Source organism: Microplitis demolitor, chromosome 6 (assembly GCF_026212275.2).
Source record: "Microplitis demolitor isolate Queensland-Clemson2020A chromosome 6, iyMicDemo2.1a, whole genome shotgun sequence".
Taxonomy (NCBI): Eukaryota; Metazoa; Arthropoda; class Insecta; order Hymenoptera; family Braconidae; genus Microplitis; species Microplitis demolitor.
Window position 1 is genome coordinate 8,888,033 of NC_068550.1, and position 22,129 is coordinate 8,910,161.

At 27.5% G+C, this 22,129-nt stretch overlaps 1 protein-coding gene across 3 annotated transcripts in view; it reads right to left on the bottom strand.

Annotated features, from left to right (window-relative positions):
- Positions 1-3,508: 3,508 nt before the first annotated feature.
- LOC103570633 (dystroglycan 1) overlaps positions 3,509-22,129 on the bottom strand; it is a 55,417-nt gene continuing 36,796 nt past the window's right edge. For 2 of the 3 annotated variants that reach the window (XM_053739835.1, XM_053739836.1), the window contains exons 2-12: positions 17,844-18,200; positions 17,373-17,588; positions 17,173-17,301; positions 16,374-16,502; positions 15,870-16,286; positions 15,679-15,786; positions 14,797-15,192; positions 14,110-14,660; positions 11,876-12,071; positions 10,501-11,815; positions 3,509-9,401 (exon numbers count right to left, since the gene is read on the bottom strand). In XM_053739835.1, coding sequence (XP_053595810.1) covers positions 9,178-9,401; positions 10,501-11,815; positions 11,876-12,071; positions 14,110-14,660; positions 14,797-15,192; positions 15,679-15,786; positions 15,870-16,286; positions 16,374-16,502; positions 17,173-17,301; positions 17,373-17,588; positions 17,844-18,158 — 3,996 coding nt within the window. In that variant the 5' untranslated portion in view covers positions 18,159-18,200 and the 3' untranslated portion in view covers positions 3,509-9,177. The remainder of the gene's footprint in view (positions 9,402-10,500; positions 11,816-11,875; positions 12,072-14,109; positions 14,661-14,796; positions 15,193-15,678; positions 15,787-15,869; positions 16,287-16,373; positions 16,503-17,172; positions 17,302-17,372; positions 17,589-17,843; positions 18,201-22,129) is intronic. The other variant, XM_053739837.1, reaches the window with a different exon arrangement.

Consider the following 22,129-nt stretch of genomic DNA (forward strand, 5'->3'; position numbering starts at 1 on the left):
GTCATAATTGTTTTTTTTTTTTTTTTTAATTAAAAATCAAAACTTTAAAACCTTAAGCTGGAAATTTTGATTTTGGGATAAAAATCATATGGATTGTTTTTGTAAACCTAAAAATTTTCTATAAAAAAGTATATAATAATTCTTTCAATATTTTTATTATTCATGTCGGAATTTTGTTTAAAGAAATTTTGTGCTTGAAAAATTATGATTTTGATACTTTTAAAGTCGCAAAAGCTTCTAGAGTTTTAAATCTTCATTTTAGAGTAGGAGACAAAAATACTTTTTATGCAGGGCTTTGAAGTCTTTATAAAAAAGGCGTTGTAGGTTTTTTCCATAAATTCAATAGTTTATAAATTACAGCCTTATATAAGCAAAATTCATTATTTTTTTGTGAAGATTGTAAAAAAAAAGATTGTGTAAAAAAATAATTCTAAAAATAAATTTCTCGAAAAAAAAAAAAAAATGAGGAAAGAAAAAATAATTTAAACGGAAATAAGTAATTCTATGAAACTGGATGTGTTATTATGTAACGCGAAAGGAAATTGAGATACTCTGATAATTTATTGTACTTTAAAGATGTAAAATAAAAATATTGAAACATAAATAAGCTATAAATTTTTAATATTAATAAATTATGTGATATAACATTTTTCAGTCAAGCAAACAAGCTTACGTAAAACAGATCATATAATTTCGTATTTTCCACCAAATAAATTTTTTTAAAATTACAAAAAAAAATTTTTTTTTTAAGTATATATATATATATGTAGTTGAAACTAAGAAAAGATAATAGTTTTTTATAAAAATTCTTTTAGTTAAGTGTAGGTTTAGAAAAAGGTTTAAGGATTTAAAAAAAAAAATTTTTAAATCCTTAACAAAAAATTTTTTGAAAATTATATTTATACAGTAGAATTTCCCAGTACATTTCCACTAATTTAAGCACCCACATCACTATTCAGATAAAAAGTTTAACAAATCATATTATATATAAATAACATATATATAAACTAGTCCATCTTATCCGAACAGATTGATGTGGGTACTCTTATTTCGCAGAATTTTACGATCTTCTCCACTACATAGTTCATTTATCCTACCGAAGACAAATTTTTTGTAAAAAGTGGCGCTAAGTCCACATTCAAAATTTATTACGTATTGCATGGAGTATAATTAAAAAAAAATCAATCACATAAAATACTAAGTAACTGGAATATTGTAGAGATAAAAAAATAATACAAAAGAAAAATTGTTTGAATATAGTTAATGTGCGTTAACGCACAAAAATATTGTTTAGTTATGTCGTATCTTCTAAACCTTTCATATTCAAATACTTTGAATGTACCTTAATAACGCACACCAAGTACACCCAAATATTTTTTTTATTGGTATATTTGGAAAAAAAAAAAAAAATGTTTTTAGCTTTACATCCCTTGGTGTTTCTTGTGGTTACTGTTTTGTTTTGTAAAAAAAATTAGGTTCCATGTACTATGTGATAAATTTTGAATCTGCACTTCAATCTGTTTTTGGTGGATGATTACACTGATTAAAAGAAACGATTCAAAACGATTAGAAACGATTTAAAACAATTCAAAACGATTCAATTTTACTACTATATAGATATACATTCATCATTGAGTAAATCGTTTTGTTTAATAAGGGAGTTTTGTAAAGTATTTTGTATAATTATTACAACCTACGCATAAGACTCAAAATGTTTTTGTGAAAATAAATGTCGCAGTATTATATTAACGATAAATTTATTTCGGATATAATGATACTGTAGTTAAGAAAATTCATTATTGAACTAATGTTATTAATCCTAATATAAGTTAATGGCAACTATTCATACTAGTACATACATATATATGTATATATATACATAAAGATACTCGCAAAATAATTTACACCATACCTACACCTAAAGTTTAAATTCCTGCCCCATTATAGTCTCATCACCCCGTTTCGCGTTTGAGGCATATCACTTCCCGAGACGAAAAATTCAAGTCTCTCAGTCTCTGAGAATCTCTAGAAGGCTCGCTGAGTCTGGCTGAGTCTCTCTGAATCTTCCTAAGTCTCTCTAACACTCCCTGAGTCTCCATCTTAGAGACCATCAGACAATCGCGTTTCACATGGTCTCTCTGAGTCTCCCAAAGTCTCTTATTTAGAGACTATGGAAAACTCAGACTGTGAAATTTCCCAGCAAACATTTCGTCTCCCAACACGAGACTTACAGAGACAACAGCTTTAAAATGAAAATTTAATTTATTTTTAGTACGGTACTTATTTTATTAGTAAAATAACAAAAATTTTATAAATAGGGTACGCTTATCTACAAACAATAGTATACAAATATATAATTAAAATTGGTACTGCATTAGGCAGTAATATTTTTACACATACAATACGATCGTATATTGGTGTAAATTTGTAGTTTTGTGTCCAGAAAATAATATTTTAAAGATTCGATCTGAATCTTCGTCAATCTGAATCATTTTGAACTGAACCTTTGAACCGGAGTTTGCTTGAAATATCAGTGAATATCGTGTCGTGCTTCACAGTGTTTAAAAAATGTTAGTTTTAGTTTTTTTCGATTAAAGCCTTGCAAAAGTCTGTTATTGACGCAAAGAAAACAAGAATCCGCATCGCTTTATTTACCAGTGAAACACAAGCAATTGTGTACAAAAAAAAATTAATCATCATCATTAGAATTTTCATATTTTGAATCACAGTGAAGTCTTGATGAGTTCTGAATGAGTTCCTATTTATGATTTGGACGTCACATCAACATCTCGAAAAAATCTTTAAAAAGTTCTCAAGATGTCGAATGAGCCACCTAGCGAGTTCAGTAAGACGACTTTAAAAAGAGTTCTCAAAGAACTCTTTTTTCTGACTTCGCAAATAAGACGTATATAGACGAATATTCAGAAAAAAAATGCTCGACTGAAGGTAAATATTCTTGATTCAAGAAAATATTTTTAAAAATCTGAGTTTTCTCGGATAAAGTAAAAATCTCCTCTGACCAAGACAAATTCTCTTGGCTCAAGAAAATCTTGACTTGGTTCTGGAATATGTTTGTATTCCAAAATATTTTATTTTCTTGACTCAAGATAATGCTTTTTTTCTGTGTATGATTATGGTATAGAGAGACAAGGTCGTGTAGCGCCGCCATGTACACACACGTACATGTTGGTTCGAACGTGTGCTTGGCGCGAGATACTACCGTATTTTAGATTTCTCAAAAAATCTTGAACTCTGAAAAAAAAATCGATTTTTTAAAAATTAGAAAATAAAAAAAATTCAAGAATATCCTAAAATGGTTTTATTAATTAATTTTTACTTTACATACTGAGTATACTTGTCTAGTCATGTTATGGATACATATATATTCATATATATATTTATTTAGTATCGAAAATCATTTAAGACTTTTTTTTGTTTAAATAAAAAAAATCTCGCATGAATACATTTATTAATTAATTATTTTATTTAAACTTTTTGAAAGCGTTATGTGTTTATAATTCAGACAAAAATATTCTTATACTTACAATTATATTATTATAATTAACTTCATTCATACATTTATTTATTTTTTAAAATTCATTAATTCGATACACACTTATACACATTTACAATTTATTTATTATCATAATTATAATATGTATAGATTTATATATAAAAAAACGTCCGTTAGTACTTATACATTTGATATACATTTATATAATTTTATTATTTATTTATATAAAATGCTGATCGATTTAATTATAATTTACAATTTTATTTAATTAATTAATGAATCAATTAATTTTCATGTTAGTACGGACGCGAAAAATTGCGATGATATGATATTATGATAAAAGCATGATATGACTGCGACACATTTATTTCAAATTATTTAATAAATTTATTATTTTTACAAAGATACTATCAATTTTTTATCACAATTAATTTTTAAAAAAATAATTAATAAAAAATATTAATTTTATTAATTTTAAATCAGATAAATAAAATTTGTATCTTCATACAAAATTTTTTAAAATAATTCTAATTACCACCATTTTATATCTCATCAAATTGCCTCTTATTTAAGTACTTACACCAATACAGTCAAAAATAATTTTTTTGATTCATTTAACTAATTAACAATTAATTAATCAATTGTCATCGCATCCAAACCTATCGTTGTTGGTATTCATTTTGTGCAAAATTTCATGAATAACACGAATACAAACAATACTTTTGTAGATAAATTTATTTGGATCGCTTATAACAATTAATTAATATTTATGTGTAATACATTCCCACATACATTTTTTTACCGTAATGTTGGATTGCGGGTATTCATTCGACGCGTAATTACGTCAAGATGACTTAAATAAATTTTTTATTTTAATATCTTCTCCAGTTACAAAAAATTCTGATGTAGACTAATATAAAGTACAAGTGGTTTTTTGAATAAATTGCGCAATAAACGTGTCGCTGATAAGAATAATGATTAATGAGTGATAATTGATGAATGATATACGTATTATTTGTTAATATTATTATTATTTATTATTATTTATTACTTATGATTATTATTACCAATATACGTTGCAGATGTTACGCAGATGGTTGATATTTTTTAGAAATTAATTATTTATTTACTTATTTATTAATAACACATCAGCAGACTTATTAATTGATAATTACTGGCAATTATCGCAATTATATTAATTACTTAAACTTTTTTTTTTTCATTCATCGATCAGCATTTAAATTTTGCAAATGTTTTATCTAGCCGCGTAAAAAAATCGCCGACAGTCAAAACATTTAAAAAAAAAATTGTTTCTTTCAATCGGTACGAAATTTTATTGAGGTGTTAATTTTTTTGGCATGGTAACTATTTAATTTTAAAAGAATTAACGATTGTAAAAAAAAAATTTTTCATAATTATAATTTTTTTTCAATTTTTAGCTTTGTGCGATAGTACGTATTTTTTTTATGAACTAATTAATAAATGCTTAAAAAAATTTTATATGATTTATTATTAATTAATTACATTAATTAATAAATGAGTAATCATATTAAAAGTCTTTAATTGTCGAGCATTAAAATATAATTGAAAATTTCAATTGATAAATTTATTTCTAAAAAAATCAGTGGAGCTGGATTGTTTAAATTAATAATTAATTAAGTAGAAACAAAATAACGATGCTCCAGAGTGGCAGTGAATTACGAGGTTGTTTAAATAAATTGTTAATATTAATAATTATTAATTAATTAATTATAATTATAATTAATAAGTATCAATCCTCGTGTGCGTGGAGATCTTTACAGTCTATGACTATTTAATTAGGCATTTTTTAATCTTATATTGCTTATAAAAAATGGCACTGATTAAAAAACATTTTGTAACAAAATTAAATTGAGATTCGTTGGAGATTTTTTAATTAACCCTTCAGTCACTTTATAATTTTATACAGAGGCCACATAAAATTTAAGACATTCTTTTTAACGATTTTGCTAAATTTGTGTTGAGTTTGAGAAAAAAAATGAATTTCATTTCTAAATAAGTTCAAGAATTTAATTGAATCCTATAACATTTTTAAATAATTTTGAATTTAGTTTATGAATTCATCTATATTATTAATAGAATAAGAAAAAATTTTATTGCATCCATGTCTCTATGATAGAGTTATTTAATGTTATTAAATTTCGTATCGCTGTAAAAACCCTGACTGGAATTTGTGCCTTTTCATGGTTTTAACTCTACTGTCTGCCAAGTATCAAAATAAAACAATTTATCTATATCATTCGAAATACATTTAAATTACGCGGGAATAAAAGACGATTTTATTTCTATGCTTTAAATAAATAATTATTTCAATTATTCTGTCATTGAATATAGCTGATATCACGGAATATATCTATTATCTATATTATTAAGAGAGGATAAGAAAAATTTAGTCCATGACACATTTCAATGACAATAAAAACTATACAAATTTAATTTGGTATCAGTGAAAAAGTCTTGACTTTAATTTGTGCCTTTTTGTAGGTTTAGATGTTTATATGTAATCATTTATTCAATATCTTAAGTTTTACAAATAATTACGAGTATACTTATGTATATATATGTCGCGCCTAAAGATGTTGATATAATATTATAAAAAAATTACGGACAAAAAATTTTTAAAATATTTTGAAATTAAATACTGAATTTTTTGTATCTATGAAAGACAACAGCTCTTAGGTAAACTATAAAAATTTAAAACCCAACTTAAAAAATCCGATAGATTCTTATAGCTGTATGTATAAAGCCCTATATTTAACTATAACACTTCTCATATAACTCATTCATTCTTATAAAATCTCTATGGGAATTTATGAGAATCTATTGGATTATATGAGATTTTCTAAACAGGGTAAGTTTTTTGTATCTTTCATAGTTGTGGAGATATTTTAGAAAAAAATATATTATATTAATAAAAAAATTTGACCGTGTGTAGATTTTTTTAAGAGTTCCCTGATTTTACACTGTAAAAAAATTGCGGTGAACGCGGCTCTCTTAACATGAATAAGTGAAATAAGTTAATATTCACTAATTCTGAGTGCCAATCGGACCACTTTTTGCAATTAGTGGTTTGATTTGCACTTTAAATTTGTGAATATTCACTTATTTTCACTAAATTCATGTTTAGAGAGGGAGTGGATGATTTTTTATTTATTTATTCACTCTCTTTCAGAATGCATTTCATTCCAGAGGGGGGTTCCAGAAAATATTATTTATAAAAACAATTACTGACACATAGTGAAGTTAGAGCTTTTATATTAAGTACGGAAATAATTACATGCTCCCTTTCCATATATTCACGCGAAATAATTAAAAAAAAATTCTAGGCAGCTTATAATGATAACTTTCACGCTTATGAAGTTAAAGAAATAGACTTTTCATTTCCCATCATTAATATAATTTTACTGAGCCACAAACTGTCATATGACTTATGTCAACCATACCACAAAATAACATTTTATATTGAACCGAAATATAAAATATTCCCATAGAAACTATGTCTGTATAACTATTAAATAATTAAATGTTTTCACGATATATTATATGAAATTATACTTTAGTGATTTAATAAATTAAAAATATAATATTTTATGTATAATTATTACTTGAATAATTAATTGAATAATAATTATTACTTGAATAATTACAATTCACTCTAAAAAAAATCCCTATTGACTTCGCATGCGGAGTGATTTTTTTTAAACTCCGGAACTACGAGTGACGGAGTGAATTCGGATTGAAGTAAAATCTCTATTCACTCCGGATTCGCTCCCAATTTTTTACAGTGTACAATTATCGAAATCAATAAGTTTGTGAATAAATGACAAAATTTGTCTTATTAAACTTCAATGATAATAAAATCAACAAAATATCTGAGAGTGAATTGGTAAGGCTCCAATAAATAATTAAATTTTAATCATATTTAATAAATTTGGTAGTACTGTACTCGGATAGTCACGTAGAGACTGCAGATTGCTCATTGTTATTAAATAAACAATAACTTGAGATGATAAACTTGTCCGCCATTTTTTTTTATGTAATTATTCAATTGCAAGTGATTTGAAGTTAATGTTTCTAGTTTAAAAAAAAAAAAATAGTTCTATGTATTTTGGAAACACCTCAAGTATATTTGGTTCATAGGCTACAAAATTTAAGACTCACGTCATGCGGGTAGTGTATACTTGCGAAAATGTTATTGTTTGCACAATTAAATTTTAATTGTTTCTATAATTTGTTTAATAATTTTATCATTTGATTCATTAGGGCTACTTTTTCAAATTGAGTTTATTTTTAATCCAGGTTTAAACTATTATTGCTGATATATCTATATATTCTTATTGTATAGATACACTAGCACTATTAATTTAAACCTGGATAAAAAAATTCGGTTTGAAAAACTGGCCCTAAGTTAAAATGTTTAATTATTTTAAATACGCAATAAATTAGTATTAAATTAGGATGAAAAAAATATTTCTTTGGATTAGAAATAAAATAAATAAATAATTATGTAGTTAAATTAAATTATTTATAATCTCGGATTCAAGTTGAACGAAGTATAAACAGAGATCGCAAACTTTGAATATTTATTAATATATCGGAATTGTAAAACTGTATTAATTATCGTAAATTAAGTATTCAAAATAATTAAAAATTTTTCAATTTATACCAATCAGATAATAATTATTTAAACAAAATATATGTTTTAAAATATTAATTAAAATATTTTAATTGCATTAACAACAACAATAGCAACAACAATAATAAAAAATTTAACACGGAAGGTCACCGTGAGACACCCAGTTAACTTTAGCTCTAAATAAAAATAATAAAAATAAATAAAATTTAAAAAAATATGCGGTGGCTCAGAAAATAATAATAAAAGAGCCAGGATTAAAAATATAAATCTAAATATTTTGTTTATTTAATTCTGGAATTATGCGTTTAACTTTTATGAGTTATAACTTGCAGACTTATTTTATCGTTCCCGTCGACCAAGGATTTTATCAAAAATTTAATAATATATATAAATTTATTCAAGTACTTTATACATTAAACTAATAATTAAAAAAATGCCACTAAAACTCCCGCGTAATTTTATTCACATACTAAATCAAGACTTTTAACTCATCATAACTTTTTTCAGTCTCATCCTATCAAAATTTTCATTTAATTCTTTTTTTTTTAAAGAATTTAAGGCTCTACAAATTTCTATCAGGACATTTTCAACATAAAACAAAAAGTTTCTGAGATAGAATCGCTTTAAAAACATAAATTATTTTTATAAAAAATTTAAAAGTAATTTTATTACTTTCCGGATTTAAAAAATATCAGCATATAATTTTTTTAAAAATAAAATATCTGGTGACCATTGAAGGGTTAATTAAATGTGAACTTTCTAAATATTGAATTAGGCAACACGTGACCATCGAATTGACGTTGATAGAATTAATAATTATCAATTAATTAATTAATGAATAAAAAAAAGTTTCTTAGTCATGAAATCTCGAAGTATGGCCTTGTATTCGATGAAATATTTGTTCGCGTAATTCGGCAGTTGATGTTGTAGTTTCACCCAACATCGCGGTCATATATCGACGCGTTGATGAGTGCAATTCGTAATTTTGTTAGGGTGGTACATACGGAGGTGGTTTTCTGTAAGTCGGCGTTGGTTTCGGGCGATTTTGACGCGTGTTGTCAGATGTGCGAGCGAATGGCGGTGGAGGTTGATAAGGTTCTTCTGAGTTTTCTTGTGATAGCATTGGCTGGTCCGCGCCGTCTTCTGAACGCAAATACTCCGGTGGTGGTAGCGGCGGTTTTTCTTCTTTTAATATCACTGGTGCTTTATCACCTACAATAATCATAATTAGCTACTTAAATAATGAAAACCATAGACAAACAATTAATTTTTTTTTTAAATAATAAAAGAGTAAAATTGTAGTTCAATTCGTTATAAAATTTCTTCTTATTCAAGTACCCACATCAATATAATTAGAGTAAATTTTTTCTTAGTCATATTTATTTATATTTATTAGGGTGGTCGTTAAAAAATAAATTTTCTCAGGCTCCCCTATAAAAAGCTTCTTTTTAGTGAAAAAATACATGGGGAATTTGATTTTTCCTTTTTAAGTAAAAAGAACACGTGCTTTAGGATAATCAAAGTTTATTTTTCGATATAATCGCAGTTTTTTTCAAATATCTCTTAAAATATGCAGAGTAAAGGAAAAAATCATAGGAACAATTTTGTAGGAAATTAAATTCTTGAGAAAAAAGGTAATTTTTATTTTTTTTATAAAATGTATATTTACGAAGATATTTTAAAAAAACTTTTTTAGATCTTCTTAATTGAGCATTCAAAGAATTACGAATGTCAAAAATAACGTTTTTTCTTAAATATAGACAGCTTCGTAACTCGTAACATATCAATCATAATTGCTTGTTATAGTTTCTATGTACTTAGAAAAATGTTAGTTAACATTTGTAATCCTTAAAACACTCAATCCATAAGATCTTAAAAAAGTTTTTTTAAAATGTCTTTATAAATACTCATTTTGTAAAAAAATGAACATGACCTTTTTTGTCATAAATTTAATTTCTTACACAATTGTTTCTATGACTTTTTCCTTTAATCTGCATATTTCATGAGATTTATAAAAAAAAATAGCAATTGTATCGAAGAATGAACTTTGATTGTCCTGAGGCACGTGTTTTTTTTTTTTTTTACTTAAAAAGGAAAAACCAAATTCCCCACGTATTTTTTCACTAAAAAGAAGCTTTTTATGGGGTGTCTGAGAAAATTTAATTTTTAACGACCACTCTAATACTAGGTAATTATTATCTTACCCAAAAAATTGATGTGGATCTTATTTTACGTGGAAATTAGTCATTCGAATATAAATCATACTTATTTATTTAAAAAAAAATTTTGAAATTAAAAAACTCAAAATTACCTGGTTCGGGTTTTTCTTCCAATTCGTCCTGGAAAATAACCGGAATTCCTTTACTTCTAAAGCTCTGTCTCTCGTCCGCGTGTTCACTGACACTCATCTTCCCACTTCTCTTCCTTCTGTACAGTATACAAGCAATAATACCCGCGAGCGCAAGCATCGCAGCAATAATTATAGCCGGCAAAACAAAAGTTATAAGATAGTCATCATTGTCCATGCCACCTCGTGCTCCAGAGCCTCGTCTTCCTCCTCGTTCATCTTCATCATCAATCCCAAGTCCTCCATCATGAGAGTGAACTCTCGTAAACTCACCCAAACAAATTCCCATCGGTGTCAAAGTTAATTGATCGACAGGGAATTCCATTCCCATAATTCTCTCAATTCTATTTGTCAGTTCTTTATTATCTGGTTTAACAAATAAGACTTCACTTAATCTTTGTATCTCACTATTAGGACAATAAGCAACCGGTAAAGTTGTATTCCTCCATGTAATCATCGTATTTTTATGCCCAACTGGTGTTATTGTCGTCAATGAAATAGCATCCGTATCTTTGTCACCAAACAAATCTCTCAATCTAAGAATAAAGTTCTTTTTCATCATTGCAGATCCAATGAATGTGTCATAATCAACTCCTAATTTAATAGTAAACTCAGCGCTTGCTTTCGAAATGTCCGCTGATTTTACCTCAACCACTAAATTGTCATTAGCAGTCGCTCCTTCTTTATCAACCGCAATCAGCTGATATTCTCGACGTTTCGAATCTGTCTTAAGTGGAACTCCATAAAATTCTTGATTATTTACATCGAACTGCAACCACTCATGTGACGCTATTGGTGTACGATCACCATGAAGTAAAGAAAGTCGCAAATGACGAGTTGGCCCATCCTCGGGATCATAAAATGTGTCTTCAGGTACCCGATAGATCAGCAACTGGCCAACTCGGGCGGTAATATGATCAACTTGATTTCTCGGCATCGGAGGATCATTAACTTTCGGCTCTTGAGTAGAAATTTCTGGTACTTGGGGACTAATTCGTGTAAATGAGTGCTCGCATTGACCGTATCCGTGGAATGCGACCCGTTTGACCCGAATCTCTGGACCTAGATGATGTTGAAGCATAGAACTAGGGTCTCCGTCATTAGAAGCCACTAGGACGTGGTACAGACGATTTATCGCTTCTTTAGGACACTCGGAGCTTGGAGGTATTGTGTCATTGGTCCAAGTAAAAACAGCTTGGTCTTCACTGATTTGAATTGTACGCACAGTTATGCTGCTTGAATTGTTGTCACCATAGAGTTGAGCAAGGCCTCTGATTATCTGTAATAAAACTTCATTTAGTTAATAAAGTTTAAAAATTTTAAGGAAGATTATTCCAACCTTTAATTGCCAATCAACTGCCGTAGGGAATCGAGATCGCTTATCAATTCTTAAATAAATACTGAAGTCATGATTAACTGATCGCGTTAATTTATGCTGCTGAACATAAATATCAAGCCGATCTGATACATTAAGACCTTCACGATCTGCGGCAACAAGATCGTAATCCCATATCGATACATGTTCATCCAAGGGTCTGAAATTAAAACCATTAAATTATATACTCTTATATATATTTATTAAAGGTGTGCAAGTAGTGTTCGAATCGCATCGATTTTTCGAATTCGGAAAATTCGATTCCAAGTAGCACACTTGGCTTTGTGATATTTATAAGATAGCAGTTTTAAGGCTGTTTTTTGACATATCAATAAGTCACCAAAATTTTGACAAAACAATTAGAAATTAATGTTATCAAAAAAAATATCTGCTTAAAAGACTTTACATCAACGGCGGCAAAAAGTTAATTACAAATAATTATCAAATAATTTATTGAAACGATGTATCGATTGAGATTAATTTTTTAAGACAGAAAAAGAACACAAATTTGCTATGGCTCCTAGGACCAACAGATGTATTTATATAAAAAAAAAAATAGGCTTTGAGACAAAATGAAATTTGTCTTGTCCTTTTAAAAGTCATTTTTATGACATCTTAAAGTTGCCTCTGTGCTACTTGGGTATTCAAATGATTCGTTAATTTTTGAACAATTAAAAAAATTTGAATTAGCCAAGTAGCACAGAGGCAACTTTAAGATGTCATAAAAATGTCTTTTAAAAGGACAAGACAAATTTTATTTTGTCTTAAAGCCAAGTCTTCTTAAATAAATAAGACGTACAGATATTTGTCCTAGGAGTCATAAAAATTCGTATTCTTTTTTCTTCTTAAAAACGTCATCTCAATTGACACGTCGTTTAGATGAATTATTTGATAATCATTTATAATTAACTATTTGTCGTCATCTGTGTCAAGTCTTTTAAGCAGATATTTTTTTGGTGACATTAATTTCTGATTGTTTTGTCATCATTTTAGTGCCTTATCGATAAGTCAAAAATAGGTTAAATACTTCTATCTTATAGATGTCACTAAGGCAAGCGTGCTGCTTGGGTATCGATCAATACGAACAATTCAAATTATGACAAATATTCGAGTTTCGATTAATTTGAACTATTCGAATTATTTGAACCCAAGTAACACACTTGGCATTGTGAAATCTATAAGATAACAGTTTTGAGGCTGTTTTTGACTTATCGATTAGGCACAAAAATGATGACAAAACGATTAGAAATTTATGTCACCGAAAAAATATCAACTTAAAAAACTTGACACATGTGACGACAGAAAGTAAATTACAAATAGTGGAAAAATAAGTCATCTAAATGACAACTTTTTAACCCTTTAGCACCCGCGCTATGAGTTATTTTCTCACACTTGACTTCAACTATTTTTTTTTAAATAATTTCAAATGGAATGACCTAGTGGAATTTTTTCTATTTTCATAAAAATTCATGCATTTTATGATTTTGAAATTTGAAAATTATTTCGAACATAATAAATACTTTCAAAAGATTTATTTTAAAAAGCCATGAGACTTTTTCTCATCACGCGAGTAAAGTAAGGCGTAAAAATTAATACGATTCGGCTCAGTTCGGACAGTTCCGAATCTTTTCGGCAATCACCGCCATTTTTTTCAGGCGTTACATCTGTCATTACATACAAAATTAAAAAATAAAAAACAAGTACATTACAAAAAATTTAAAAATAAAAACAAACGAAATATTCAAATAAATTATAATTACTTCATTACTGGGAAAGTGCATAATATTTTTGTTTTATTTAACTTAAAATTTACGATGCGCCGAAGTGTGAGATTTTTTATCATCCCCGGGTAATGTTTTACGTAACTCTAACACGAGTGATAAAGGGTTATTTGACATGACAGGAAAAACAACACAAATTTTCTGTCTCCGGAACCAAGGTTTTCATGTCTTATTTATACCAAAAAATGTGACTAAAACAAAAAAAAATTTGTCTTATCCTTTTAAAAGACATTTTGAAGTTGTCTCTGTGCTACTTGGGTAATTCGATTAATCCAATTTGAATTTCGAATCGAATATCACTTTGGATTCGACACAAATAATTCATAAGTTCGAATTATTCGCACACCTCTAATACATATATACATATTTCGTTATAAAATCTAATCAAAAAAAGGTAAATAATAAAAATATACTAACAATCCATAAATCTCTTGGGTTTGTTCATTAAATTGTAGCCAGTGTGTACTTTTTAACGGACTTCCCTTGAGATACAAACTCAATCTTAAGTTACGAGTGTCACCATCCTCAATATCACTGAATGTATTAGCTGGTATAAAGTAATTCAACGGTTTACCAGCAGTAACACGTATCTTCTCTAGTCTTTTATCTTGTCGAGGGGGATAGTTTCGAACTCGATATACAACTTTCTCAGTTGTAACTATTTCTTCCGTCGGGGCTAATGTTGGAGTTGTCAAAGTCGTTGAAGTCATCGTTGTAGTGGTAGAAGTTGTGCTTGAAGCTGAGGTAGTGCTGATAGTGGAGGTAGTTGTGGTCGGAGGAACCCAAGTCGTGGTGGTAGTGGTGGTACTGGGAGCTGGAGTAGGAGTAGGAGTAGTTGGAGCTGGTGTTGTAGGAGTGGGGGTAGTGAGAAGCTCAGTTGTCTCTGTGGCGAGTGTCTCAGTAGTCAGCGGATTTAATTCCGTTATAACTGTAGGGTACTCGGTTATATTTTCAGTAAATTCAAAGTCCTGTAAATAATTAATTTATTAATGAAAAAATAATTAATTATATTAGAGGTATGACTAATGATTAATTGACAAAATTGATGGATTAATAGAGTTCATAGGTAATTAATTACAAGCTGGAAGCATAGCAAGCCGTTACCTCATCGATGGTATCGTTAACAGCGAATACAGTAGCGACTGTTGTTGATGGTGATGGTGATGTGCTAGTACTTGATGTTGTTGTTATTGTTGTTGTTGTGGCTTTTATTTCATCCGTAGACGCTGAAATAGTGCTTGAGGACGTGGGCAATGTGGTGAGGAATGTCGTAGGTACTACTGTGATTTCAGTTTCAATTTCCAATGTCGATTGTTTATTATTATTATTTAAATTTATATTATTTTCATTGATAATGTCATTAATATCCGTAGTATCTATATCATCATCCTCAGGTTCTGTTTTCTCTGTTACTGTACTGACTGTTGTACTTGGTGTTGTTGATGTGGGTGTTTCTTCTTGTGGGGTTGTACTTAGTGGTGTTGTTTGCTCGATTGTTGTCTATAATTGTTAGTTGCGATGTTTATGGCAATGTTAGTTACAATATATTTATATATTTTATATATTTATAAGTTTATATTATACAAAAAAGGTCTAGGCTTATGAATAGAAATCTTTTTACAGAATTATTTTTATCAAATTTGAATTCTTGACGTCATCACGCGTAAAATGAGTACCCACAATAGTATATTACGAGTAAGTGATAATTATGTAATTTTTAGTCAACTTTTCTTGAATAAAATTTTTTTTTTTTAGTGTAGTGATGTGGGTACTCAAATTAATGGATATTATGTTACAAATTCAATAGAATTATAAATTTTTACCCAAACCTAAGCCAGAAAAAATCACCTTTCTGCATAATCATTCAAATTTTTATTTAAATATTTAGTTTATCCGTTTTCTTATAAGCAATCTATTGAGTGCTAGTGAAGCTAATTTACAGTAAGCTAAAGGTCCAATGATAATAATAATTAAAAATTTACGTACCGGTTTAGTTGTCGATTGAGTTGTCGGAGCTGACGTCGATGGACTAGACTCTGAGTATTTACGATCGATAACCGGTATAATATCATGTTCATCGATTTCTTCCTCAGCCTAATAAAAAAGAATTTATCATTTTTTTTTTTTTTTTTTTTTTCAGAAAAAAAATATATATGTATATATATATATATAATTACTTTGATACTAATTGAAGTTTCTTGACCATGATGATGCCGGTGCGGATGTAATTCTTCACGAGATTCAAAACCTGAAATCGGTCTTGGAGGTAAGGTAGTAATGGATTCATTGTCTTCAGGATCATCGCGATCATCACGATCTTCGTCGTAAGATTCATCGTAATCATAATTTTCGTCGTCGTAATCATCGTCATTGTCATTATTATTATTGTTATTATTATTACGATTATTGTGTCTGGCGTAGTCACCAGAACCAGCTTCACGGCGGCTACGAATCAGGTCATTGGAATAAGTCTTAACGCGCCATAGTAGAACTGGAAGCTGTATCGTCTTAGCTAGAGTCTTGTCACGCGCTTGTTTCTTTATTTGTTTCAAAAGTTCTGCTTGATGCTTCCACAAATGTCCGTCGCAGCCGACCTACGTGTTAGATAGATTGATTAATGGATTAAGAAAGTTTTTATAAATAATTTAATAGACAATGATAAGTGTGTCAGCAATTCCTACCTGCCATTGAATTGACGTCGAATGTTTTTCTTTCCTACGTTTCACGTTACCTGGACCCGTGAGAATTATTCGTGAGTCTTCCGACGCACTTTCATCTTTTGTACTGCGACCGTGCATTGAAAATGCACTCTGCAATTATATTCATTTAATAAATTTGAGGTTCGTTAATTATTAAATTCCACATATTTTGATTAAGAAAATTTTTTTAACAAAAAATGACTATGATTTCTGAATACTTGATAAAATTCTCCGTCAAATGAGTACCAACGATAACTTGTATTGATTAAATCATTATAAATTAATTTATTGATTATTTAAATATTTAAAAATTAATTATTTATTATTTTGATATCAAAAACATTTTTTTTAAATACTTAGAATGAAATGTTTGAATTAGTGATGAGATTTCACGTAAAATGAGTACCCACATCAATATATTTAGATAAAATATTAATTAACCAATTAATTAATTATATTTTAATTATTATTTTATAGCTTATTCTAAATATAGTGATGTGGGTACTCAGACTGATGAAAATTTTATCAGTAATTCGATAGTACCTGAAAAAAAAAAAAAAAAAAAAAATATCGAAATCGGAAAACAAAAAAAAATCAAAAAAATTTGACTTGAATTTTTTATTTTCTAAACCTATCGATATGGGTACTCAAACTGCAGGAAATCGTGTCACAAATTCAATTAAACCATTGACTTTTTCTCAAAACCCAACTACAAAAACCTAATACTTCTTTTAAGTATAACCAATTTTTCACTATATATTAAAAAGTATTGAAAACTTACGACGTGTAATCCAAGACTGCTTGCAAGTTTTTCGATGGCATGAACTTTCTTAACAGGATTCAAATCATCAAATTTAACGTCCAGTAGAATAGTCATGAGTGTTTGTTCTTCCGAGTCTCGACAGTGGGTCTGAAACAAAAAATATCTTTAGTCCGGTCTTACGATAATTAAATATTTAAATTTATATTTTTAAAATTTACTTTGCCATCTTTGTGTTTAACTTCATCGGTCTTTTCTGGCAATACTTTAATAGTAAATAAACTATTAATAATATCACCGTAAGTGTAATAAGCTTTTATGGACAAGTGATGCTGGCCTACATCTTTTTTAGCCGGCACACCCATCAATGTTGTCGTTGCTTCATCGTAATATAGCCAGTGTGGCAATGCTTTGTTATTACTCCCGCTGCTTCGTATCTATACGATGACATTTATTATTTAATTATATAAATATATAAAAAAAATATATGACTAATAAATAAATGGTATAGCTGAAGAAATAATTGAGTGGGTCGATGTGTCGAGAAAAATATTTTTCAGGTCAGATTCATAGATGTAAAATATATAAATTAAAAACTACGGGTTATAGAAGACAAGAGAAGAGAAAATAAAAAATATAAATAGACTGGATGATAGCCAAATAAACAAGACAAAACAATGAGACCATTTTACCTCATAGTGATTTACGCTGCTACCAAAAGATTGTTTTGATATTTTGAATTTAAAAATATGGCCGACTGTTGTGGTGACATTGGCTTGGGGAAACGGGCTCTCGACATTTGGAATGCCTTTTATTTTTAAGTCCTTGTGATAATGACTAGAAGCTTGAGAAGACTCGGAAGAACTCTCGGAAGGCTGATTAGTTAAAGGTGAAGCGGATGATATGGGCTGGGAATCATCGCTCACGTCGTCAAACACCAGGTCGTCTTCTTGAAATGTCAGACCCAGTGCCAGGGGTATAATAAACGAGAGCAGAATGAGCTTCATGGTTTAGTGAATATCCAGGCGATCATACCATAATTTTTTTATCTGTAACATTAAAATATTTTTTTTTTTTTATATTTAACTAGTTCGTAATAAAATTAACTGGAAAAATTTTTTGTCTGTAAAAAAAAATATTATTATTAATTAATTAAATTGTTAATTGATTTTATTATTTGAAAATAATGGGAAAATTTAATTTTTATTTAAATAATTTAAAAATTTAATTTAATGGTGCAATACATATTTACAAGTAAATAAAAAATTTAATATTGTAAAATTTGATTACTGGAATTTCATTCAGATAAAAGTAGAATTTTATTTAATTTCATCTAATTAATGACAATTAATTAGAAGTAATTTATTTTGAAATTTGACCAACAACCTATCAGGCCTTAAATGTCAATTGCAACGGTTATTTGACGTTGATATCAATCAAAGTTCACTCTAGACTAAACTAAATACCGTTTAACTGAATCAACCACGTGATACAAAATTATTATCGTAATAATCCAACAACAATAAAACCTTTATTATTATTATCAAACTGTAACATGCGACACTCCCATAACTATAGCAAATAACTTCCAGTTATACATATATATATGGTCTATAATGTTGGAAGTATTTTTTTATTTAAGTAATTGAAAAAATATATTTTTTTTAAGTCGATAAAAAGTTCAAATTTTTTAATAGAATTGAAGAATCCAATTACTCGAAAATAATGTCTGGTTTCAGTTCAATTAATATAATTGAAAACTGTAATAACGTAAATGTAAAAATCTCAGATTAAAATTGTATTTAATATTTGAGAATACAAATTTTTACAGAATATTACGATAATTAGATTATTTTAAAAAAATTGATGTCAAATCCTTAAATAATAAGTAACAAAATTCAATTTTATCAAAATTGATATATCCCAAATTTACAAATAATTGACACGTTTGAAGGCTTTAAAATTCAATTATTTTCACGTTATTAAAAAACTTATTATGTAATGTTATGGTTTTTATTATCAATTATAACATGCCCATTAGTTTGAAAACTATATATATATATATATATATCAGAGTGGGAAAAAAAAACGACTTTTTTTAACTACAAAGTTATTATTGAGGATGATACAAAAAAAATCCTGTGAAAGTTCGAGTCCTTAATATTAATAGTAACAACTGCTTTGATGCAATTTTTTGATTTCCCATTTGAATAACATGAGAAAATTTTTTTTTGAATTGGGAAGTTTTAAATTTATGAGCTAATTATTATACCAAAAAGGTCAATGCATATTTTTGATGGATTTAATTGCTCTTCAAAAAAGATATTATCCTATATTTTTTTAATAATTTGACTCTTTTAAAAGTTAATCGCCGTCAAAGTTTAATTTATGAAAGATTTCAATATTATTTAACTTTTTCCACAATAATAAGTTTTACATCACAAAATTTCCAAAGACTTTTTTTGTAGGTCATTTAATTTTCAATGAATCATTTCTGACCATGTTTTCGAAATTTGGCAATGCTATTTAGTTATTTGTATGTAAATGTGAATTCCTTAGGAAAATCATGCTGACCATTTTTGACCAGTTTTATTACTAAAAAAAAAAAATATATTTTTTGACGAATATTTATTGATCTATATGATCACCGAATCAGACGAAAAAGAATTATGTGCTTTTTTAAGAAAAAATCCTCTAATAAGTTTTTTTAAATTTGATTAGAAATATTTGACATGACTTTCAATAAAATTTTTTGAGCAAGAGTAAATACTTGAAGAGTCCTATGCTTTTATATATATAAATATATGATTTTTATTGTTAAATAGATTTATCACATGAATAATTGAAAATTATAGTTCAATGTAAATAATTGAGGCTATATTTTTATTTAGTTTAATAAAACTATCAAATCATTAGAAATAATTGGAAAAAATATTTAATCACTAGAAATGTTAAAAATTTAATTATTTGCAAGTAATTGAAAAATCTTTAATAATAGTTGCTTTCATTATCAGTAAACCAGCCCCATAACTTCAACAAATACCTTGTATATATAATAAATAATAGTGTCTATCTCCTTATCTACATAATAGACATACAAAGATAAACTTGATCGACAATTGGTTATACCGTAAAGTGTCAAACTAAACTACTTCATTGTTCATTAAACTCTCGATAATTAAATTCCGGGCAAGTTATTCTCATTTCTAATTACACCTACCACTCACTAAACTATGATAATTAATTGAACGGTTAATAATAATTCATTGTACATTATCCTCTTACTCTTACTCTTATCTTAAGCATTAATTATATTAATAATTATCCATTTCTTTTTTACAATTCCCAACAATCCTTTCATTTTTATAATTATTTATTACATTACTAAAAAAAATAATAAAACAATTACACGCAATTAATCTTATGCATTGGCAACAATGCACCCACGATTACTTAGAAAATAAATAAAAATAACTATATAGTGTGTAGGTGTAAAAAAATTTATTATGTAATTATAAAACAATACAATTGACATTAATAACTTGTTGTAAATAAAAATGCAAATTAAATATATATAATATGTATATATTATTTTAAAATATAAATAATTAAATTTAATTCTTTAGGCTCAAAAAAGATCGATGAAGGTTTTAATTTGCACTCGCGTGCATCTATCCGACTAATTAGCGTTTCGAGACACGGTAATTACCAGAGTATTCATGATACAAGATTACTTTCAACGTAGCTTTTACATTGCAGACACCAATGCTGCTTTTCTGAATCTTTTTTTTTTTTTTTAGTAGTTAGTACACTTTAGTTCATGTAACCTTTTTTTTTTACTTTTATTATGCAGTGCTACGATACTCCCCATGGAGATGCTACTATGCGGAAAAATTAGCAACTTTTATCGTGTTTTATCGCCTCATAATCCCACAACAATTCTACTCATAAACGTACACACCAATATCTTTCATAAAAAGTTAAACTAACAATCTACCAAAATCTTACTTGAAATAAATTATTTTTATTTTATCATCTTAAACCTTTAAGTAAATGAAATTTAATAAAATTTATGTTTTATTTCTTTATTCACTTCTGATGTATATAAAAAAAAATTATAAATAATATTTCGACGTTCGTGTCCATATTGATACTGGACATAGTTTTAATTAAATCGATGATCGTATGGCACAGATCAGCCAAGTTAATAAATTGTTATTATTTTAGTGACAATAAATTAATTTGACACAATTTATTGTTACCATTTGAACAGTGATAATTATTAATATATAGTTTATCTCTTCAACTAATTAATTTGTATTTTTTTATCAATCTAATACCCCATACACATCAAATAAATATTTATTTTTATTTATAAATATAAATAATATACTAATCTTCACACCTAATAATTTTTTAATTTATAAAAAACATTAATTATTTTTTGTTTAATTTTAATAATTGAAATACAAACTTTCCCGTAATTTTTACACATCTTATCTTAATAATGATAAGTATTCATGATTATTATTCATTTAACTCTTTGGTTTGTTTTTATTACCAGTCCAGTATTTAACGATCATCATATAAATATATGTTTATTCTTTGAATGTAAACAATAATTTAAATTTCGCGCGCACAGCAGAACCACCATTTTTCCCTAGTATAAATAAGAGGGGCGCAGAATAAGTTACAAAACAAAGACAGAAATCTTTCTGTCACACAAAAAAATTAATTTAAAAAAAACGATGAGGTAAATTGTTTCGAAATTTGGTAGATAGATATTTTAGATATTATATCGTAGACTGAATAGTTTTTTTGCCTAGGTTAACTGTGCCATTTTTTTTACAAATTATCAACTTCCTGTTAAGTTGAATACAGACAGCCATAAGAGCCCATGTATTTTCACGAAAGTTTAATTAATTATATTTCTTAAACGGTATGATAAAAAAATCTGGTTTTTCGTTTTTAAGGGTTA